The sequence below is a fragment of the Branchiostoma lanceolatum genome, chromosome 7 (assembly GCF_035083965.1).
Source record: "Branchiostoma lanceolatum isolate klBraLanc5 chromosome 7, klBraLanc5.hap2, whole genome shotgun sequence".
NCBI classification, from domain to species: Eukaryota; Metazoa; Chordata; class Leptocardii; order Amphioxiformes; family Branchiostomatidae; genus Branchiostoma; species Branchiostoma lanceolatum.
The window spans coordinates 16,388,069-16,407,553 of record NC_089728.1 but is presented as its reverse complement, the minus strand read 5'-3'; the positions used below and the strand labels follow the sequence as shown (position 1 = coordinate 16,407,553).

Genomic DNA, 19,485 nt, shown 5'->3' with positions numbered 1-19,485 from the left:
AGACTGTACACAGTACTATATATACCATTAGGCTCGCCACTAACATTCAAAAGGTTCCTTTGGACACACAATTCCAGGAGTTCTTGCAGACTGCGCAGAATACCGAGTCGTGTTATCTCCATGAAAAATGGAAATAAAGTTTTGGGTGTGTCTCACTCTTGGGTGTGGATGTGTGTGGATGTGTGTGTGTATCTGTGTTTGTGTTTCCGAACTATTGTAGTCAGCATAACTCAAGAACCTCTTGCTGGATTACGATGATATTTGGTATGTATGCAGGTGTTATGAAGCCAAAAGTCAAGGTTGATTTTGGGCCCCCTGGTATGTGTCCTTGGTACTGCAGCAGAACTTCTTTTTTTGTATCTTTTGACCTGGACTTGCTATGGTCTTCATTTTCGGGTGGCTGATAGCTTGTGATGTAATAAAGAAGTCGTAGGTTTGGGCCCCCTTGCAGCTTGCTCTGGAACTGCAGGGGCGCTATTGTGAAATTCTTCTAAGGAGAATAACTGAACAAAGGAACGACGGTTTTCCATGATATTAAGTATGCAGGTTGTTTAGAATGAGATGTACTTAATGAAGTGCAAATTATGCTAATTGGGACTTAATTTGCATAATTTATGAGTAAAATCTATATTTGCAGTGTTTTCCATAATATGACTCAAATACATGTAACATATGTAGTTTATGGTAAGTAGAACATCAGGAGATAACAATTATGCAAATAAATGTATAATTTGCATAATTGATGCAAAAGCGCCACAATTCATCTAAATGGTAGATATTAGGTCTGTCAATATTGCGACATGTGCAAGTTGGTTAATGGTGTTCATGACCAAGCATATATTATGCTTGGTCATGAACACCATTAACCAACTTGCACATGTCGCAATATTGACAGACCTATCATGAGGTCGCGGAACTCTTGGTATGTCTGCGTTGTAAGGTATCGGCATAAATATTCGGTGGTGTCACGTGGGGTATGGGCACATCGATTCTCGTGTTCTTCATATAGTTTGCATGTGATTATGGCACAGATGGACTCTCTAACGTCCTACAAGTACTTCCAGTTCAGCAAATCAACTACCGACAACATTGCACACTTATTTACTTTATTGAACACAGCAGAAATGACAGCTCACAACTTATTTGGTTATAAAGATATGCAGATTCATGATTACATATTCCATAAGTGTACACTTAATGTGTAGCTCTTACCTCATAGTGAGTTGCTTTCAAGAAACATCGTTTTAACAAATCAATGAACATAATCTCAATAATATTGATGGTTTAAACAACGCAACACTTCATTAGCTTTTGAAAAATATTACAAAGATTTTGTAGATCTATTCCGACGTCTTTCTTTATTTCGCCTCTCCCCGCTTGAATTGAAAGTGAATGAATGATGGCAATATTTTTAAGTCTTTATCTTCCATGGATAATACAATTAACAAAGAATTGTTAAAGCAACTACTTTCTTGCCACCAAATTCATGAGGTAATTGCCTGCTTAAAGGGGCCCTCGCCACGTCCCGTTGTAGCGGAACGGACTCTGCTCGGACACACAGGCAGGGCCTGTCGGGGTACCGAACCGTTCCACCCGGACGGACCCAGACTTCTCTCCCGGGGTGATCAGAACGGCGTTAGACGAGCCCACCGAAGGATCCTCGTCGTAGTAGTTGAAGGGGCGCAGGAAGAACTGCATCTGTGTCCCCGCAGTAGCCGTGGTCGGGAAGTCCTCGGAGTGAGGAATGTGGTGCGTGGAGAGCGTCACCCAGGCAACCAGGTCCTCGTCAACGATGTTCTCATCATCATCGATGAAGGTCTGGAAGTCGACGAGCGGTTCGTACAGGTCGTTCTGGTTGTAGATGGAGGAGCTGGCGGGCTCGGATTCTTTCCTCCGGGTCACGGCCAGCTGGTAGTCCTGCCAGGCCACTCCCCGCATCGGTGCCCAGTCCTGCCGGGGCAGCAGTGTCTTAGCGATGCCGTTCAGCTGCACACGGTAACCACGATTCACGCCGAACCTGTGGGAAGTAAATATTGATATGTTTCTAGATTGTAAAAAAAATAGCATATTCCACCATGAACAAACCATGTATAGCAATTTCCTAGCTGTTTCCTAAAGAAGTATGCCTGTGATAAAGCATTCTATAACATACTATTGTGCCACAAATACGAATCATACAAGATTCCGAAAACACAGGATAGCAAGCTCATAATAATCACCAGCATCTGATAGTACTTCAGCAACTGTTGAAGACACTGTTCCATCATAATTGCACAAAGTTGAAACATTGAACACAAATTAACATCTTTTATGGGGGAGTAACAGCTTAGCTATATGTAAAGCAGAACCCATAGATCTTCTTTGAACCGGGGGCCGACACCGACTTCCAATCACCTTTGACCCGCAAGGTCGCGTGTTCTGAGCGATTTTCCTGGTTATGGAAGCCTGTTCAGAAAGTTGGTTTTGTGTTGGGATACGTGATCGTACGTAGAGTCGTTAGAATGGTTAGAACATATAGATGGCACAATCACATACCGGTTGGTCTCTTCCTCGTTGTAGAAGTTGTAGTACTTGGGCCGGTTGAAGTCGTACTGCAAGGCGGCTTCCCTCTCGGTTCTCTTAAGGTTTCGCTGGATGCGGGTCTGGATGTGCTGCAGGTCCGGCCGCTCAGGGTTGGTGATGTTCTCCAACACGATGTCCACGGTTTCAAACCTGTTTGAAAAATTCGCCGAGAAATCACAAGATGTTCAGTTGTGCATTGAGTGACAGATATAAGAACATCATACAGGTTTGGTCAAATAGCGGTGGGTTTTTCTGCAAAAGGCATCTCTTACATACCTATTTTGTGTTCCTAGAATGTCCAGGTCCACCTTGTAGTTGAAGGAGTGCTGGTGAACATTCCCGATTTCACCCGCATAGAGTGGGTAACCGTACCGGGTTGTGTCTTGAGATGTTATGATATATCCAGTCAAGCCGACACGAACTTCGATGACACCGTTTTGGTGAAATATGTAATCGTAGACGTAGTCATAGTTGTAGACAGTATTGATGTGACGTAACACCAACACGTGATCAGCCATGCCACCGTAGAAGTTGAAGCCTCCCGCAAAGTCCGAATCAAAATGGCGACGGAGAGGTATCCCAGCATTCAGTTCGAACACGCAGACGGCGTTTTTCATCAAGCTCGGTTCCTTGGTGCTTCTTTGTTGAAGTGTGTTGAAGAACGTTGCGGTTTCTGGACAATCTATACCCTGTGTGAGTTCATAACTTCTGCCAACATCCCAATACGAGTCGACAAAGAGGTTGTTGAGCATTTCGGGGTTGCTTCCGGAGTAAAAAGACGTTGCATCTTGCGTGCTCAGTTCGTACGCGATACGCTCTCCGTTCATCCTGACGTCATAAAGCTGCATTGACTGTGCGGTGCTCAAACGCCAGTCGAAACTCCAGCCCATGTACTCGACGTGTCGCCCCCGCACTGCGTACCGCCTGCCGCCCGGTTCGGTCAGCGTCGGGCCCCGACTAGGAGAAGCTGGCTGCGGCTTTCCCCTCCTCACGAATGTGGGATACAGAATCTCGTCGGCCATTGCGTCGGCGTCAGGCGTGTCCTTTTCAACCGAACCGTCCGCGTACCCGGTAAGGAGTTGTTCCACTGAGTCAAAGTACTGCTTGTTGTAGTACACTCTGGAGACATGCCACTCACTGGGATCAACACTCTCGTGAGTAATCTGTAATCAAGTAAGGAGATAAAATTTAAGTTTGATTTTATCAAGGACAAGTTCTTTATTTATCAACATCTATTATATTCTGACTGGTTCACTTTGCGCTGGATTTAGTCGTAGGTAGGTAGTCGACGTGCGTACGTGCCGTCGGGGTTATACCGCCCCTTACGGGGTGAGATACCCTTTCGTTGGCTGATACAAGACGGGGATGCGCCAGTTCTCCCGTCTGGGTGAATGGTCCGGTGTAAATCACCGTATGGCTGATACGAGACGGAGGTTCGCCAGGCCTCCATCCGGGTGATTGGTAGTGAATCACCAACTCCAGACAAGGATTTGGACCATCGCACACCGGGGCATGCCCCTACTCTTTTCCGAAAGGTGTGGTGGGTTCTTTTACGGGCGTGAGGTGTGGCTCTCCCCAAACACGGGACCTGCATTTAACGTCATATCCGAGGGACGTCCCTAACCGAAGCTAAAGTCTAAAACCTGCAGAATAGTCTAAAATCTCACCTGCAGCATGAAGTCCGTAACGTACGTCACTCCACCCGGTCCTTTGCGGTGAAACAGGATCCAGGACCGCCTCTCCCCGCTCTTGTATCCTTTGGGAACCGTGTCGAAGGTGACCAGACAACGCTTGGTGCAGTTGTGGTACGTGTAGCCGTAACTTTCCTAGAAGAAAGACAAATATTGTTGTGATTTGCTGATTAAGTCAAAGTTATTTGGTTGTAGTATATAGTTGGTTTGATGGACAAGTTTGACTTTAACACCAAGTAATTCCTTTTGGGGGGGGGGGGGGGGCGGGGGGCTTAAAATCTTAATTTACCACAATTCGTCCCTGACAAGTAATGAAAGAAATGTTCCTTACCAATACTCAACAAGATTGGCAACATAAAAAGATGTTGCCATGGCGACGGTAGTCTCTGTTAACGTTTTCGTTTTTAGCCCACATGCAAATAAGGACCTCGCATAAATAATATCAGTCGATCACCTTCTCTACCAAAATAACACAAGTTGTCCAATGTATGAAAATCTTGTTTTCACAAAAAAAGATATCGTACTATTTCCTCATAAATTATGTAAATGAGGCTCTCTATGCAAGATTTGTGTCCAATAGTGTCCGCATTTACTTAACTTCCAAATGGTGCAAAAATGAAATCCCATCATTTACCACTATGGATTTATAGTATTTTGTCATTAATTATGCAAATTAAGTATCAATTTGCATAATTGATATCTATCGATATCTATCTCTTTCTCAGTTACATATGTCATGTGTTTGAGAGTCCTATAACAGAATTCAGCTGATTTATTAACTGTCCTCATTAATTATGCAAATCAGATATTGATTTGCATAATTGGCATATGATTATGTAAATCATCACTTAAGCTATCTAAACACCAAAAATTATGATGATCCGTCATCCCCTTCTTGCGTTATTCTCTTTCAAAGTTTGAGTCAAAATCTGCTCCTGCAGTTCCATCAAAAGCCGCTAGGGGGTCCAAATCTACAGGACATATTTTCCTAACAAAGAGCTATCCACCACTGAAAAATTATGACTATAGCATGTTCAGAAGACGAGATTTGAAAAGTGAAAGTTCCCCTGCAGTACCATAAAAAGTCGCTAGGGGGCCCAAAATCCAATCATTACAAAGTCTCCCACAGACCTACCCACCTACAAAATATAAAGACAATACATCCAGGCATTCTTGAGTAATCGTCCCATGGACTTTCACATTCCTGTACAATTCCTAGAATTCTTGCAATCTGCACACAATATAGTAAGAATTTGGCTCGCCCCTGAGGCGTCGCCAAAAATGCTTGTTTAATATAAACTAGTGGAGATCCTTCCAAAAGAGTAACCGGCATTATAGGATATTTATTTTACATGTCGTAACCAGCATTGCAGCTGTTAAACGGTATGTAACATTTATATAATTTATGTTGCTGGCGGAGCCTGACTTACAATTGGAGGTGTAGAAAATCCAACATAATAACGTCTACATTTATTCTTAGAGATCAAGCTTAATCTGTTAAATAAATCCCAAAGTCTGAGCTCTACAAACTAAACAAGCCGCTAGGAGGCCCAAATCACGTTTTCCTTGCATCAAAAGCTATCTGCCACTCAAAAATCAGGACCATAGCATGTCCAGACAAAAGATTTTCAAAAAGGAAGTGCTGCTGCAGTACCAAGGTCACACAACGGGGGACCCAAGCTTGACCGTGACCTTTGTCTTTCCAAGGCCTATCCGCATACCAAATATCATCACAACCCACCCAACCGTTCTTTTAAGTCATGCTGTCCACAAATATCAAATATCCGGAAAGAGGCAAACAAGCAAGCAAGCACGCAAGCGCTAACAGACACGCCAAAAATTAAACCCCCATTTTCAGGTAATAACTTGAATTTGTAGGAAGAGCAATCAGCAGGCAAATCTTTAGATGACAACAGCAACAGTCCGTTTGTGGTAAAATCTTCGTTTGTTTTCTTAACTGCAAAGAAGACTTGCTTCACTGTGTGACCCATCGCACTTAGGTCATTAAACTCTTGCTGACCTAAGCCCCTCGTCCTTCGGTCATTGAACGTGGCACATGTCGACGGTCTCGCGCGTTAAAGATAAACCCTTTTTAAAGGGTTTTTGAGACCATAGTCCTGGTAGCATGGATGCCAGACCACCAATCGTTTGATAGATATGTTAGAGATTGGGGGTCTGGCATCCAGACTACAGTCCTGGCCAGTTGTACTTGCTGCTACGGATCGCGTTTCCAGGCAAGCAAACCGGGGCACCCCTTACTCTTCTTGATAAGATCAAGTGCTGGGACCAGGGTTCTTTTACGTGCAGATGTTTGAGACCTGAGGCTTACGCCTGAAACTCCCCCATACACGGGACCATACACGGGACACCTTCTGAAATAGCGATCGTCTCACAAACAGAGGAACAGATACGTGAAAGCAACAAAGGATATCCATGAGGCTGAAGTTGATGTTTGGTTGGGTGATTAAGATTGAAACGTTTACTTGCTGGACTCTTGCTGCCCTGCCTTCAAGCCCCGCATGCACCCACGGCGGACAGAAATAGCCTGGATACCAGATTGTTTTCAGGGCCTACAAAAGTCAACTCCTCGTCTCTATGACAAACATTCCCCCAAGGAAATTCTGCAACAGCCCCCCCCCCCCCCCCCCCTTGGGTTTCAGGTTTGCGTAGCAAAACCTTTGCTGGATCCGTTGCCATGTGTGGTGACCGCCATCTTGAATTGTGACGTCACGGGGTAGCCGTACAATTTTATTGAGAAGGGTGCTTTTTGTGGTCGCTAGCTTTCTCTCGATTTTTAACAAATCGGCACACAACTATCACACATTCAACTCAAATAACTCAATTCAATACCAATTCATATTCAAAAAAAATGTAATTGCTAAACTAACATAGCAAACCTGAAGTATATGTATCACAAATACTTAACTCTAGTTAGAAATAGAAATCGGGGGGTCTGCTGGCATCTAGGCTAAGCCAGAAATCGTTGCGATCATCAAACTGTAGGTGTAAACAACATGCCAGAAGGTCACCAAAGGCCAGCTCTCCGACAAAACATCCCGTATCAGGCCTTAATCAGTGACCTATTGAACCACATGTACACAACATTCCGTCTGAGAGTATACAGTAGACCTGTTGTGATGTACTTGTGAACTTTGTGTTTCTAACATTTGTCCCGGCTAAATTCTTCCCTGGAATAGGGCACAGATCATTCAACTGGAGAAACATTCGATAGTGAATCAATTTATATCATTGTAACAATCGTCACCGATGTTACGTTGATGAAGGTTAGACATCTAGGTGATAAGGTACCTCAGTCAATGACGAAAGATAGTGGCTGCTATCTGAACTATGAAAAATACCACCTGTTTTACCATACTGTGTTGGAAAAGAAAAATGAATAAATAAGTAAACGTCTGACTACAAATTATATTCAACTGGAGAAACAGTCGATAGTGAAGCAACTTATATCATTGTAAAAGGTATCACCAATGTTACGGCGATGAAGGTTAGACATCCAGGTGATAAGATACATCAGTCACTGACGAAAGATAGTGGTTGCTATCTGAACTATGAAAAATACCACCTGTTTAACCATACTGTGTTGGAAAAGCAAAATGAATAAATAAGTAAACGTCTGACTACAAATCGTATTCAAGTGGAGAAACAGTCGATAGTGAAGCAACTTATATCATTGTAAAAAGCACCAATGTTACGGCGATGAAGGTTAGACATCCTGGTGCATGATAAGATACATCAGTCAATGACGAAAGATAGCGGTTGCTATCTCTGAATTCTATGTGAACTATGTAAAAAAGAACACCTGTTTACCATACCGTCCCCTGTGTTGGAAAAGCAAAGGAATAAATAAGTATAAACATCGATGTATGACTCAGTGACAGTTAACAGTATCTATCCAAGTGCTTTGAGTAACTTCTGTATTGTGCATATTACCAACGTTTTTACCAGCTAGGGGAGTGCTTATAACACATGCCGACAGGATTTGAAAACGGTATGTAGCAAAGCCTGGATTCCAGACCGCCGATCTCTATGATAATATCTATAATCGTGTGGGTCTAACTCAGGGGGACCTGTTGGAGAATTTTCTTGGGAACATGTTGGCCACAGAGCCGTGGAGTTGGCCTGTTATAAGCCCCGGAGACAGTCTGACATCCACGTTTAGCACCCCTCTCACTGGACCCGCGGCACGCTGGCGGTGTCGCTGCGGCCGATCGAATTGACAAAGCACTCAACAAATTTCATCGACAAAAAACGAATCTTATTAAGCATTGTGTGTTTTGTTGTCTTTTTGGTCATACCTGTACGTTTTGAATGATAATTTCCGATTATAAAGTCAAGGGTCACACGAACCCAGTTTAGGACGCAGCGACGCCGCCAGCGTACCGCGGGTCCAGTGAGAGGGTGGCTTTAGTATCAGTAGTGCTACTAGGTTGAGGCCCTGATGGTGTATGAATGAAAGATACCTTCAGGATGTTGTGCAGAGCAGACGCAGCATCATCTATGAGCGGGAAAATCAGAGGATACTCTTTCGCGTCGATAGCCCGACTGGTCCACGGGATGGGGCTCCGGTACGGCGTGTGGCGGGCAGGGTTGGGCAGGGGCCCGACCACATACTCCTCCACAACTGGTGGTGTCTTCCCGCCAGCGTGCACGGTCACCAGCGCCTGTCTCTCCGGTTTGTCACCGCCGCCGTCAAGGAACGCCAAGGCCTTCGACTTTTCTGGGACGAGCAGTTCTGTAGAAATGTAAAAACATCTTTCATTCATTCTTCTGCATTCATTAACCTATTAAAGCTCATGAGTGACTCTTCATTATGAATGCCTGTGATATGAATCCCATGGACACATGGTTATGAAAATAAAATGTAAAGTAGGTAATATTTACTCTATGTGTTTGCAAACAGGTAGATGCTAAAAACGCTGGATTGTACCTGTGAGACATTAGATACGGAAAGACAGTGGAAAGGGCTGATCCAGCTTAAACACTGTAACAAAATTGAATCAAATACTGATCTGATCGGCGACTAGGCAATGCTAGGACAGTACAGAAAGTAGATGATGTTTTATAAGCTGTTCACAAACACCATGAGTACGAAATGATGATTCAAAAATGCTAAAAAGTTGTTTTTCAAGCCATTCACGTGAAGATTTTGTTCTCAAGAATATTTTCAATTTTGGGCCCAAATCTTACAGAGTGCATCTTTGAAACGTAGAATCAGCAAATCGTGGATATCCGGATACAAAGAAACAGCAAATTATAACCATATTGTTGGCAGAATTTCTGAAACATTAAGCCCCTGTCGCATTGCCCCATTTTCGTCCAACCATGGCCACCCTCCATTCCATGGTTGGAAGTTAATCGAGAGTTGAAGGTCAATTCCTGAGTTGGTTGGCAGCGGGTTGCTGCGCCAGCCGGCTAAATGAATCTTGTCAAATCAAACTCCGTCGGTAAAGTTGATGCGATTAGAGGAGCGAATTAACTGGAACTAGAATTTAAGAAGAATTCCCCGCTACTCCAGCCCGGCTAGTGTCAAGATTTAGGGAGGGGTCAAAAGACCACGTCTAGCGACATAATAAACGTTACAAGGACAACAACAACAACAACAAGAGTACTCGGGAGAACATTTCATCCGAAGCTCTTGAATCCTCGAACGCGCAACTAAACGTAACTATGCCGAAGAAGAAAGGTTTATTAATCATCTTTTGGTTAATGAATGATCATGTTCGAGTCTACAAGCACAATCTAACGTGCACGTACCAATAGCGTTGATGAAGTTATCGCTGAATCCAGCTTCGTCCCACGGTTTTAGAGCCAGAGTCTCCTGACTCTCCATGTAGACACGAACGGCGGTGTGTTCTGCCAAGGAAAGGTCGTCGTACAGTCCCGGGTCGTCTTCGTTCACTGGCTCGACTGGAAGTCCAGCAGGGCACGGTGTCACATGTTGACTTCTTTCACCGCCGTTCACACTCGCCACAAAAGCCCCCAGAGCAACTGCCAACGCGATACACGCGAAGAACAGCACAACAGAGATTGCCTGCCAAAACGTCACGGTTTTCCATGCAGGCTTGTCTGCATTTTTCTCAGGAACGGCGCTGTAAGTGTACGTCTTTGCGTCAGACATCTCCATGTTTACGAACCGTTAGAGCGAAGCACGCAGCCGCTGCAAGTCGATGGTAGCGGTAATGTAGCCACGTCTGCACTTCCGCAGGTGAAAGTTTGTAGGATTGTAATCCAGGTTAATGATTTTTGCAGGCACGCCGTTATGTGGCAAAGTTCACAGTGACTGATAACAGGGGCACTGTGAAGAAAGTTATTTATACAAGAGTAATTGCAGCGAAACCAAGACTTGGTTGAATGGTATACACACGTACTTGACAATGAATTTTTGTAAAGAGGTTCGCACGGTTATCTTAGCATTTTGAGTAGAGTATACAGTTCTGAAAAAAAAACTTTGAGAGTTATTTTAAAAAAAACTTCTTGTTATTTAAGAAGTGGAATCGCCCGCGGACATCGACCTAGTAATAGACTTTGATTGGCTGAACCTGGGAGGTTACGCTAGGTCAGCAAAACACTTGGCATGCGCTAGGTCAGCAAAACATTTGAGATCTTGTGTTTTCGTATTTGTCATTAATTACCTCCGTGAAAACTAAGATCATGTCTGTTCGTGTGTGTTCGTGTGTGTGCGTGTGCGTGTGCGTGTGTGTGTGTGTGTGTGTGTGTGTGTGTGTGTGTGTGTGTGTGTGTGTGTCGTGTTTACTTGTGTTGTTTGAATTGTATTTCTTCGTTTTGTTTTGAGCCCGTGGACTTTAGCCTGGAGTCCACCCTTGTTAGCTTTGGCCAGCTCCCAACGGTCGCTACACCGCCGGGCGAAGCTGGGCTCCAGGCTAAGTGAACTTTGCGCTTACATGGTTGCAGCCAAAAGTGCAAACCGTGGCATCGTGTGGCGCAATCGGTAGGGTGTTTCGCCTAGAACCTAGAGGTTCGAAACCACTAATATATGCCCCGATTTTGTGCCATTGGGAAAGGCAATTTACACGACTTTCCTCACTCAGGCGAAAATGAGAATTTAGCTTCGGTTAGTCCCTCCGATAGGACGTTAAATGGTCCCGTGTTTGAGGAGAGCTACATCTCGAGCACGTTAAAATACCCACCGCACTTATCGAAAAGAGTAGGGGTCCTTCCCTGTATGAAGTGGTTCAAAAGCTACAGTCTTACCTACAGTTTTATGGCCACACATGGGGCAATTGTCGTATTGAGGTCACCTGAGTTAGCGCCGAATGGCAGCCGCTCAAGACCCCTGCGATCGAGCCCCGCCAATTGCAAAGATTCGGCTGGGCTGCGAAAAGACATTAAGCCAAAGTGAACGGAAACGTTAAAAAAGCAAGTAGCATTATTTGAAATAACGCGCTCTTAGTCTAGACCCACTATGATTCGTCCTTTTAAATAGACCACTGACATCGGTACGTGATTTGATTGGCCGCCGGCCATGTGACCTATTATATTTCAACCAGGGAAACCTTCACCCTGCAACGGGGTTAAATCAAAGACGTCATGGAAACGAGCTATTGTCAGAGTAGATCTGGTCGGACTAGTTTTCAGGAGCGGGTTGTTTGCCACGATATAAATCAACATGGAGACGTCCGATTCGAGGTCGTACACATACAGCGCTGTTTCTCTGGCAAAGTCAGAAACGCCCTCGTGGAAAACCACGTCGTTTTGGCAGGCGATATCCGTGGTACTGTTGTTCGCTTGTGTGGTGTTGACGGTTGCGCTTGGAGCTGTCGTAGCGAGTATGAGCTCTGGTACACAAAGTCAGCAGTCCTTGGGGTCAAACTTGACGCCGTGCCCAGCAGGACTCCCAGTCGAGCCAGTGAACGAAGACGACCCGGGACTGTACGACGACCTGTCCTTGGCAGAACACAACGCCGTTCGTGTCTACATGGAGAGTCAGGAGACTCTGGCTCTAAAACCGTGGGACGAAGCTGGGTTCAGCGATAGCTACATCAACTCTATCGGTAGGTTAATTCAGTACCCTTGGCCTAGCTATAGAAAGATGATCGAGAATAAATCGGCTTTGAAAAAGTTCCCTTCCTATTTCAAAATATTGAGCAAGAGATGCCAGAGTCATTCAGAAACATACATGGACGTTTTTCCCCGCCCCCCAAATTAAGTCATCGAAAACGTTTAAGTCAAAAGACGAATAGCTTCGAGGTATTGACCTGCCTGCCCTCCCTTGTTACATCGTTTAGTCAGACAGAAAATGAGCTGCAATGCGTAGTAAACAAGTTAGAATTGCCCTGAGGAAGGTGAAAGACTGTCACCGAACCTAGGTGAATAAAACTATGATAATGTTTTTTATTGGTCAAAAATTACCCGCAATGGCGGCCTTTCTAGCGCTGAATTGATGCAGGGTATTACAGGTTTCACACAATACACAACATATATAATATCTTATCCACACTTGCATTTTGTGGAACTGTCGCAAGAGTCTTGGCGGCTGCCATTCAGCGCCACCAGGTGACCTCAATACGACCTTCCCCAACTAAGTCAGGTGCCCATTTACACCTGGGCAGAGTGAGGAAAGTCGTGTTAAGTGCCTTTCCCAAGGGCACAAGATCGGTGACAGGATTCGAACTCAGGACCTCTTGGTTCTGAGTCGAACTCTCTGCCGTTGCGCCACACGACCCCACCAAGTTTTTATTCTGAAAACGAGGACACCACGACGCTCTGCTGAGGTCCTCTGTAGAATTCGAACTGAAAAACCAGCACGAGTCGGGAAGTACAAAACGTACTACACTCTACAAGCAGAAGATGCTGGGGAAGATTGCTTGTGACCTTCTTATCATACGCCCCGTTTGTCCTAGCCTGGAATTCATACCATCGGGGGCTCCTCGATATCTCTACGGCACTGTGAGTGACCCCCGCCCGCCCAGACAGCTTAGTCCGCTCGGGGGGTGTTTACGGCCTTAGATTAGATTACGTCGCCAGTAGGGTGGCAAGCGGAAGAAGTAGTAGCGGTAGGAAGGCTATCAGAAACGGTTCAACAAAGCAAACTGGGCCCGGTAAAAACTCCTCAGCCGACCCTTAGAGACTGGGCCGTGACCAGGCTACGTTTGTCCGAACTCACGGCCCATCAACGTTGGTGGGGCCTGCAGGCGAAAAAATGGGGCATAAGATGAGGTCACAACCTTCCTCAACAACCTCTACTTGGAGATTAGCAGTACTATTGACTCATATCCCCCTGTATTGAAGTATACGTTGAAATGACACTCAACACCGTCGGTGAGAGCTAATAACGTATCTCAATTACAATATGCCTAACACTCGTTTCCACAGAACTGCACGTCCCAGTCAAGTCAGAGGCCTTGTCGTTCCTTGACGGCGGCGGGGACAAACCGGAGAGACAGGCGCTGGTGACCGTGCACGCTGGCGGGAAGACACCACCGGTCGTGGAGGAGTACGTGGTCGGGCCACTGCCCAACCCTGCCCGCCACGCACCTTACTCGAATCCCGCTAGGAGGAGCCCTATCCCGTGGACCAGTCGGGCTATTGACGCGAAAGAATACGCTTTAATTTTTCCCATTATTAAGAACGCAACAGCTGCTGTGCATGATATCTTAAAGGTTTGTATAGGATTTCCCATGATGGTATGATTATGATTATGATTATGATGATGATGATGATGATGATGATGATGATTATGATAAAGATATGATAAAGATATGATAATGATAATGATAACGATAATGATAATGATCATAATAATGATATGATAATGACATGCAAGAGGAGATGTTTGTATTACAAAATAACATTTGTCTCTTTTAAAGGAAAGTTATGGTTATACCTACCATAACTGCTCGGGGCATTGTCTGGTTGACATAGACACCGTGCCTAAAGGTTACAGAAGTGGACAAAGGAGGTCATGGGTCTTATTTCACCCTGGAGGAGCTGGCGGCGTGACGTATTTTGTAGGTTTCATGATACAGGTGAGACTTTACACCGTTCTGAATCTTTAGACCGGAATAGGATTGCGCATTAAAAGACAAACCTTTCGTGGCATATGGCTACATTTACAATACGTTTTGCTATGCATGAGACAGTCGTCATGAAATAGGTAAAGACAAGAGGGCTTATCTCAATCCGAACTGGCATTTCAAATTGGTGGACTATTTTCTACCAAATTCTTTTAACATGCCATCTCTAGAGCCACTCGACAAAAAAAGCTGCTAAGCGACTAGCCGCCAGCAATGTTATTGCTAAGCATAACCTTCAATGAAAAATTCTTATTTCCTTGCCCAATCCCAGATTACTCACGAGAGTGTTGATCCCAGTGAGTGGCATGTCTCCAGAGTGTACTACAACAAGCAGTACTTTGACTCAGTAGAACAACTCATTACCGGGTACGCGGACGGTTCGGTTGAAAAGGACACGCCTGACCCTGACATACAAGACGACGAGATAATGTATCCAACCTTCGTGAGGAGGGGAAAGCCGCAGCCAGCTTCTCCTAGTCGGGGCCCAACGCTGACTGAACCGGGCGGCAGGAGGTACGCGGTGCGGGGGCGACACGTCCAGTACATGGGCTGGAGTTTCGACTGGCGTTTGACTACGTCACAATCCATGCAGCTGTATGACGTCAGGATGAACGGAGAGCGTATCGCATACGAACTGAGCTCGCAAGAGGCGACGTCATTTTACTCCGGATACAACCCCGGTATGCTCAACAACCTCTTTGTCGACTCCTATTGGGATATTGGAAGAAGCTTTGAACTAGTCCGTGGCATAGATTGTCCAGAAACCGCAACGTTCTTCAACACACTTCAGCAAAGAAGCACCAAGGAACCGAGACTGACGCGGAACTCCGTCTGCTTGTTCGAACTAAATGCTGGGATACCTCTCCGTCGCCATTTTGATTCGGACTTTGCAGGAGGCTTCAACTTCTACGGTGGCATGGCTGATCACGTGTTGGTGTTACGTCACATCAATACTGTCTACAATTATGACTACGTCTACGATTATATCTTCCACCAAAACGGTGTCATCGAAGTCCGTGTCGGCTTGACTGGATATATCCTCACATCGCAAGACAAGAACTCATACGGTTATCCCCTCTATGGAGGCAATATTGGGAATGTTCACCAGCATGCTTTCAACTACAAGGTAGACCTGGACATTCTAGGAACACAAAATAGGTAAGAGATGCCTTTTGCAGGAATATCTATTAGCTAGATGGTCTGCAAATATAGACATAAGGTCCTCCTGCGATATTCTTTTCTCCGAATCCTGTAGGCACGCATATCAAATCACTTAACCTCTTGTCTTTTCAACGAAACTTCTCAAACAGGTTTGAGACCGTGGACATCGTGTTGGAGAACATCACCAACCCTGAGCGGCCGGACCTGCGCCACATCCAGACCCGCATCCAGCGGAACCTCAGAAGAACCGAGAGGGAAGCCGCCTTGCAGTACGACTTCAACCGGCCAAAGTACTACAACTTCTACAACGAGGAAGAGACCAACCGGTAGGCCAGTGCTTATGCCATCTATATGTTCTCACCATTCTACGATCACGTATCCCAACACAAATCTCACAAATTTTCTAACAGACTTCGAGTCATAACCAGGATAACTTAGTACCTTTTTGCTCAGAACACGTGACCTTCTGGGTCAAAGGTGATTGGAAGTCGGGGTCGGCCCCCGGTTCAGCGAAGATAACCGGGTTATGTATTACATAAACATATAGCTGAGCTTTCACTCTCAACAAAAGATATTATATGGTTTTCAATGTTTGAACTTTGATTATAATGGAACAGTGTCTTGGTATTTGCTTGGGCACTGTCAGATGCCGAAGATTGTGCGTTTGCTATCCTCTGTTATCGCAACCTTGCTCGTTTAGGAAACTACGACCGTACAAAGCTTTCAAACTAGGAAATAGCTATAAATGTTTTGTTTATGGTTAAATATGCTATGCAATCTATAAAAAATATTGTTACTTTTTGCAGGTTTGGTGTGAATCGTGGTTACCGCGTGCAGCTGAACGGCATCGCTAAGACACTGCTGCCCCGGCAGGACTGGGCACCGATGCGGGGAGTGGCCTGGCAGGACTACCAGCTGGCCGTGACCCGAAGGAAAGAATCCGAGCCCGCCAGCTCCTCCATCTACAACCAGAACGACCTGTACGAACCGCTCGTCGACTTCCAGACCTTCATCGATGATGATGAGAACATCGTTGACGAGGACCTGGTTGCCTGGGTGACGCTCTCCACGCACCACATTCCTCACTCCGAGGACTTCCCGACCACGGCTACTGCGGGGACACAGATGCAGTTCTTCCTGCGCCCCTTCAACTACTACGACGAGGATCCTTCGGTGGGCTCGTCTAACGCCGTTCTGATCACCCCGGGAGAGAAGTCTGGGTCCGTCCGGGTGGAACGGTTCGGTACCCCGACAGGCCCTGCATGTGTGTCCGAGCAGAGTCCGTTCCGCTACAACGGGACGTGGCGAGGTCACAATTAGATAGTTTCCTAATGATGAATGGTCTGTAATGGCAAGATTGTTGTTGCTTTAACAATTCTTTGTTCATTGTAATATCCATGGAAGATAAAGAGACTTAAAACTATTCCAGGAGCCCTCGTGGAATAGAAATGATATTTTTCCTCACGGTGATATATCATCGAAATTCATTTTATTGCTTCAGTGTGGTGAATAGCAAAAAAATAAGAATATTTAACTTTACATACAATTACAATATGTTTCAAAGCTAATTAAGTATTGCGTTGTTTGCACCATAATCATTGTAATCTGTTCAATAATAAGCTTGTTTAAACGATGCTTCCTTAAAGCAACTTACTATAAGCTACTTAGTGCACAATTATGGAATATTTAGTATGCAATCATGAATCTTCATCTTGATAACCAAATATGTTGTGAACTCTGTCATTTCTGCTGTGTTCAATAAAGTGATAAAAGTGCGCAAATTTTTCGGTTTTAGATTTGCTGAACTGGAAGGTATGTCTGTAGAATGTTGGACGGTCTATTTGTGCTAGAATCATCTGCAGAATAATGTGCATCTCATTATATTCATCATCACCTAAGGTACGTACATGCCACAAACAGTGAAAATCCATCAACTGCTTGGGTTATCCTCCTCTAAATTTACCAACAAAAAAGCCCACTACAGTTCCAAACAAGCCGCTAGCCCAAACGTAGACAGCTTATATTACTGCCTGTCCCAGGGACCATCTACCACTCAACAGTCATTATCAAAGCACTTCTATGAACGGATTAGATAAGAAAATTTGAGTGTTTCTACTAGTTATTGTATTAACAGTACATGTTTGACATATACAAAGCTGACATATAACCGGATATGCTAGAAGGCAGTAGCAGTTTGTAACATGTATTGGCAAAGGCGTGTATGTTGTCTGTGCCTTTACAAGTCAACACATCTGCACGACCTTAGATAGCGATTCCAAGTGGATTTATAGATGTCCACAGAAAAACAGAGAAGCAAGAGAGGTATTTAAAACACCGGCAAACTTAACCAAACCAACGACTGGTCCGATTTATAAAGAACCTTGAACTCTTGAACTCTTGAATTAAGTCAAATGCCATCAATATATGTATCTTTAAATAACTCAAGGAAGGATATTAAAATTGAATGGCGGTTAGATACGACTTATGTACTTAGGGAAGGTCATCACAACCGGCTTTATTTGCATTTGTCCGTACGTGTACATAGGCACATGATGTAACTATTTTTAGATAATGTTGAATATCTAAGCAAGCAAATGCTCGTTTTAGAAATGCGACGTCACGCATATTAGCTCTTTAAAGGTGAAGTATGCGATGCTGAAATAATTAGACATATTTTGATTGCATAAGGTTGAGGTCGCCTGCAGTATTGCCAAATGGTGATGATTATAACTAGTGAAACTCATAGCAAGATTTTGTCATAGCCGGTCGTTCTAATTTATCTACGGCTTATATAGCTGGTTTGTTTGCCAATGCTAGTACAGAATATGAACACTGGTTTTGTACAAACTATGCAATATCGAGGAATACGGTAATTATTAGCAAAGAGGTGTGCTTCATGTGCCTTCCCCAGGCACCCTGACCATTAATTGATCGCATTGAAACTCAGATTCGATTCAGCCATGACCCATCGAATCGCTTTCCAAGTTGCGTTAACGACTAAATCTTACAAAACAAACTCGCCAGTGAGATGCTGGAAGGTGTCAGCTTTCAAAAGATGTTTTTAGATTTAACGTTAAAAATATACTACTTTACTTTAAACGTTGAATCGCGGATACGTTAAATCACTCCAAAGTGCCAAATTTTTCAATCTGAAAACATCTTTGGAAAGCTGACACCTTCCAGCATCTCACTGGCGAGTTTGGTTGGTAAGATTAAGTCGTTAACACAACTTAGAAAGCAATTTGTCGACGTCGGGTCAAGGCTGATTCGAATCTGAGTTTCAATGCGATCAATTGGTCGGGGTGCACAGGTACACACTGTTTCTGTCTGACCTTTGAGAGAACCTCCTAGCGGTTTCACAAATGTCCGCACCCGTTTGAAATCCATATTGCGGCTACTTCCTAATTCTTTAGTGATCTTTTTTTATTCCAATAGCTTTACGATTAATAGTTGTTGCCATACATTGTACTGCGTGCAATTGTCGTGCAATAAAGTTATTCAAATAAGTATAAATCATACATGAAGTCAAGATACCCAAGAAACCCACAATGTATTGTTTTATGACAGCTAAAGCTCTTATAATAATAAGTCCTATGGAAATATTTACAATGCTTTAATTGCTGATGGACTAAGATAGGTCCATAAAGGTCTTTGTGAGCAAATAGGAGTTTCTCATTTTATACAATGTGAAGGACTAACTTGGAACCAAAAATACGTCTGATCCGAAAATATCTATGCTTAAACAATGAAGGCAATTTTCGTAAGATAAAGTCAAATGGCATTGAGATTTATTCAAATTTATCACAATGTGAAAGGTAGGGCACAATAGGTGCATAGATTGCCCTCCCACGAGCTATATTCACGAAATATGTTTATTTTCAAAACACTGTCAAGGATGCTGAAATCAAATGTTGAAATCAAACAATTTTGATTAAGAATCTACTATGTTTTTTATTCTTGTATTCAAGGACGGTATATCTTGCTGAAATTTACCATGGATACAGCTATTGCATTCG

The 19,485-nt window shown here is 44.2% G+C and overlaps 2 protein-coding genes across 2 annotated transcripts; one reads left to right on the top strand and one right to left on the bottom strand.

Moving 5' to 3' along the window:
- Positions 1–1,089: 1,089 nt before the first annotated feature.
- Positions 1,090–10,398, bottom strand: LOC136438404 (diamine oxidase [copper-containing]-like). The gene is made up of 6 exons (XM_066433175.1): positions 10,029–10,398; positions 8,735–9,006; positions 4,230–4,388; positions 2,839–3,725; positions 2,536–2,712; positions 1,090–2,017 (listed from the first exon to the last, which is right to left on the bottom strand). Exons 1-6 carry the CDS (start codon positions 10,396–10,398, stop codon positions 1,504–1,506), a joined length of 2,379 nt encoding a protein of 792 aa, XP_066289272.1. The 3' UTR covers positions 1,090–1,503.
- Positions 10,399–11,505: 1,107 nt separating this feature from the next.
- Positions 11,506–17,250, top strand: LOC136437914 (diamine oxidase [copper-containing]-like). Its single transcript, XM_066432493.1, has 6 exons — positions 11,506–12,286; positions 13,608–13,894; positions 14,102–14,260; positions 14,580–15,466; positions 15,619–15,795; positions 16,276–17,250. Exons 1-6 carry the CDS (start codon positions 11,902–11,904, stop codon positions 16,787–16,789), a joined length of 2,409 nt encoding a protein of 802 aa, XP_066288590.1. The 5' UTR covers positions 11,506–11,901; the 3' UTR covers positions 16,790–17,250.
- Positions 17,251–19,485: the final 2,235 nt, after the last annotated feature.

Excerpts from the sequence above, each read along its gene's own strand:
- LOC136437914 (XM_066432493.1), top strand. The coding sequence starts at position 11,902 with ATGGAGACGTCCGATTCGAGGTCGTACACATACAGCGCTGTTTCTCTG. Across the intron at positions 14,261-14,579 it reads TTGTAGGTTTCATGATACAG|ATTACTCACGAGAGTGTTGA; the intron begins GTGAGACTTTAC and ends GCCCAATCCCAG. Across the intron at positions 15,796-16,275 it reads AACGAGGAAGAGACCAACCG|GTTTGGTGTGAATCGTGGTT; the intron begins GTAGGCCAGTGC and ends TACTTTTTGCAG.
- LOC136438404 (XM_066433175.1), bottom strand. The coding sequence starts at position 10,398 with ATGGAGATGTCTGACGCAAAGACGTACACTTACAGCGCCGTTCCTGAG. Across the intron at positions 9,007-10,028 it reads TAACTTCATCAACGCTATTG|AACTGCTCGTCCCAGAAAAG; the intron begins GTACGTGCACGT and ends ACATTTCTACAG. Across the intron at positions 2,018-2,535 it reads AACGAGGAAGAGACCAACCG|GTTCGGCGTGAATCGTGGTT; the intron begins GTATGTGATTGT and ends TACTTCCCACAG.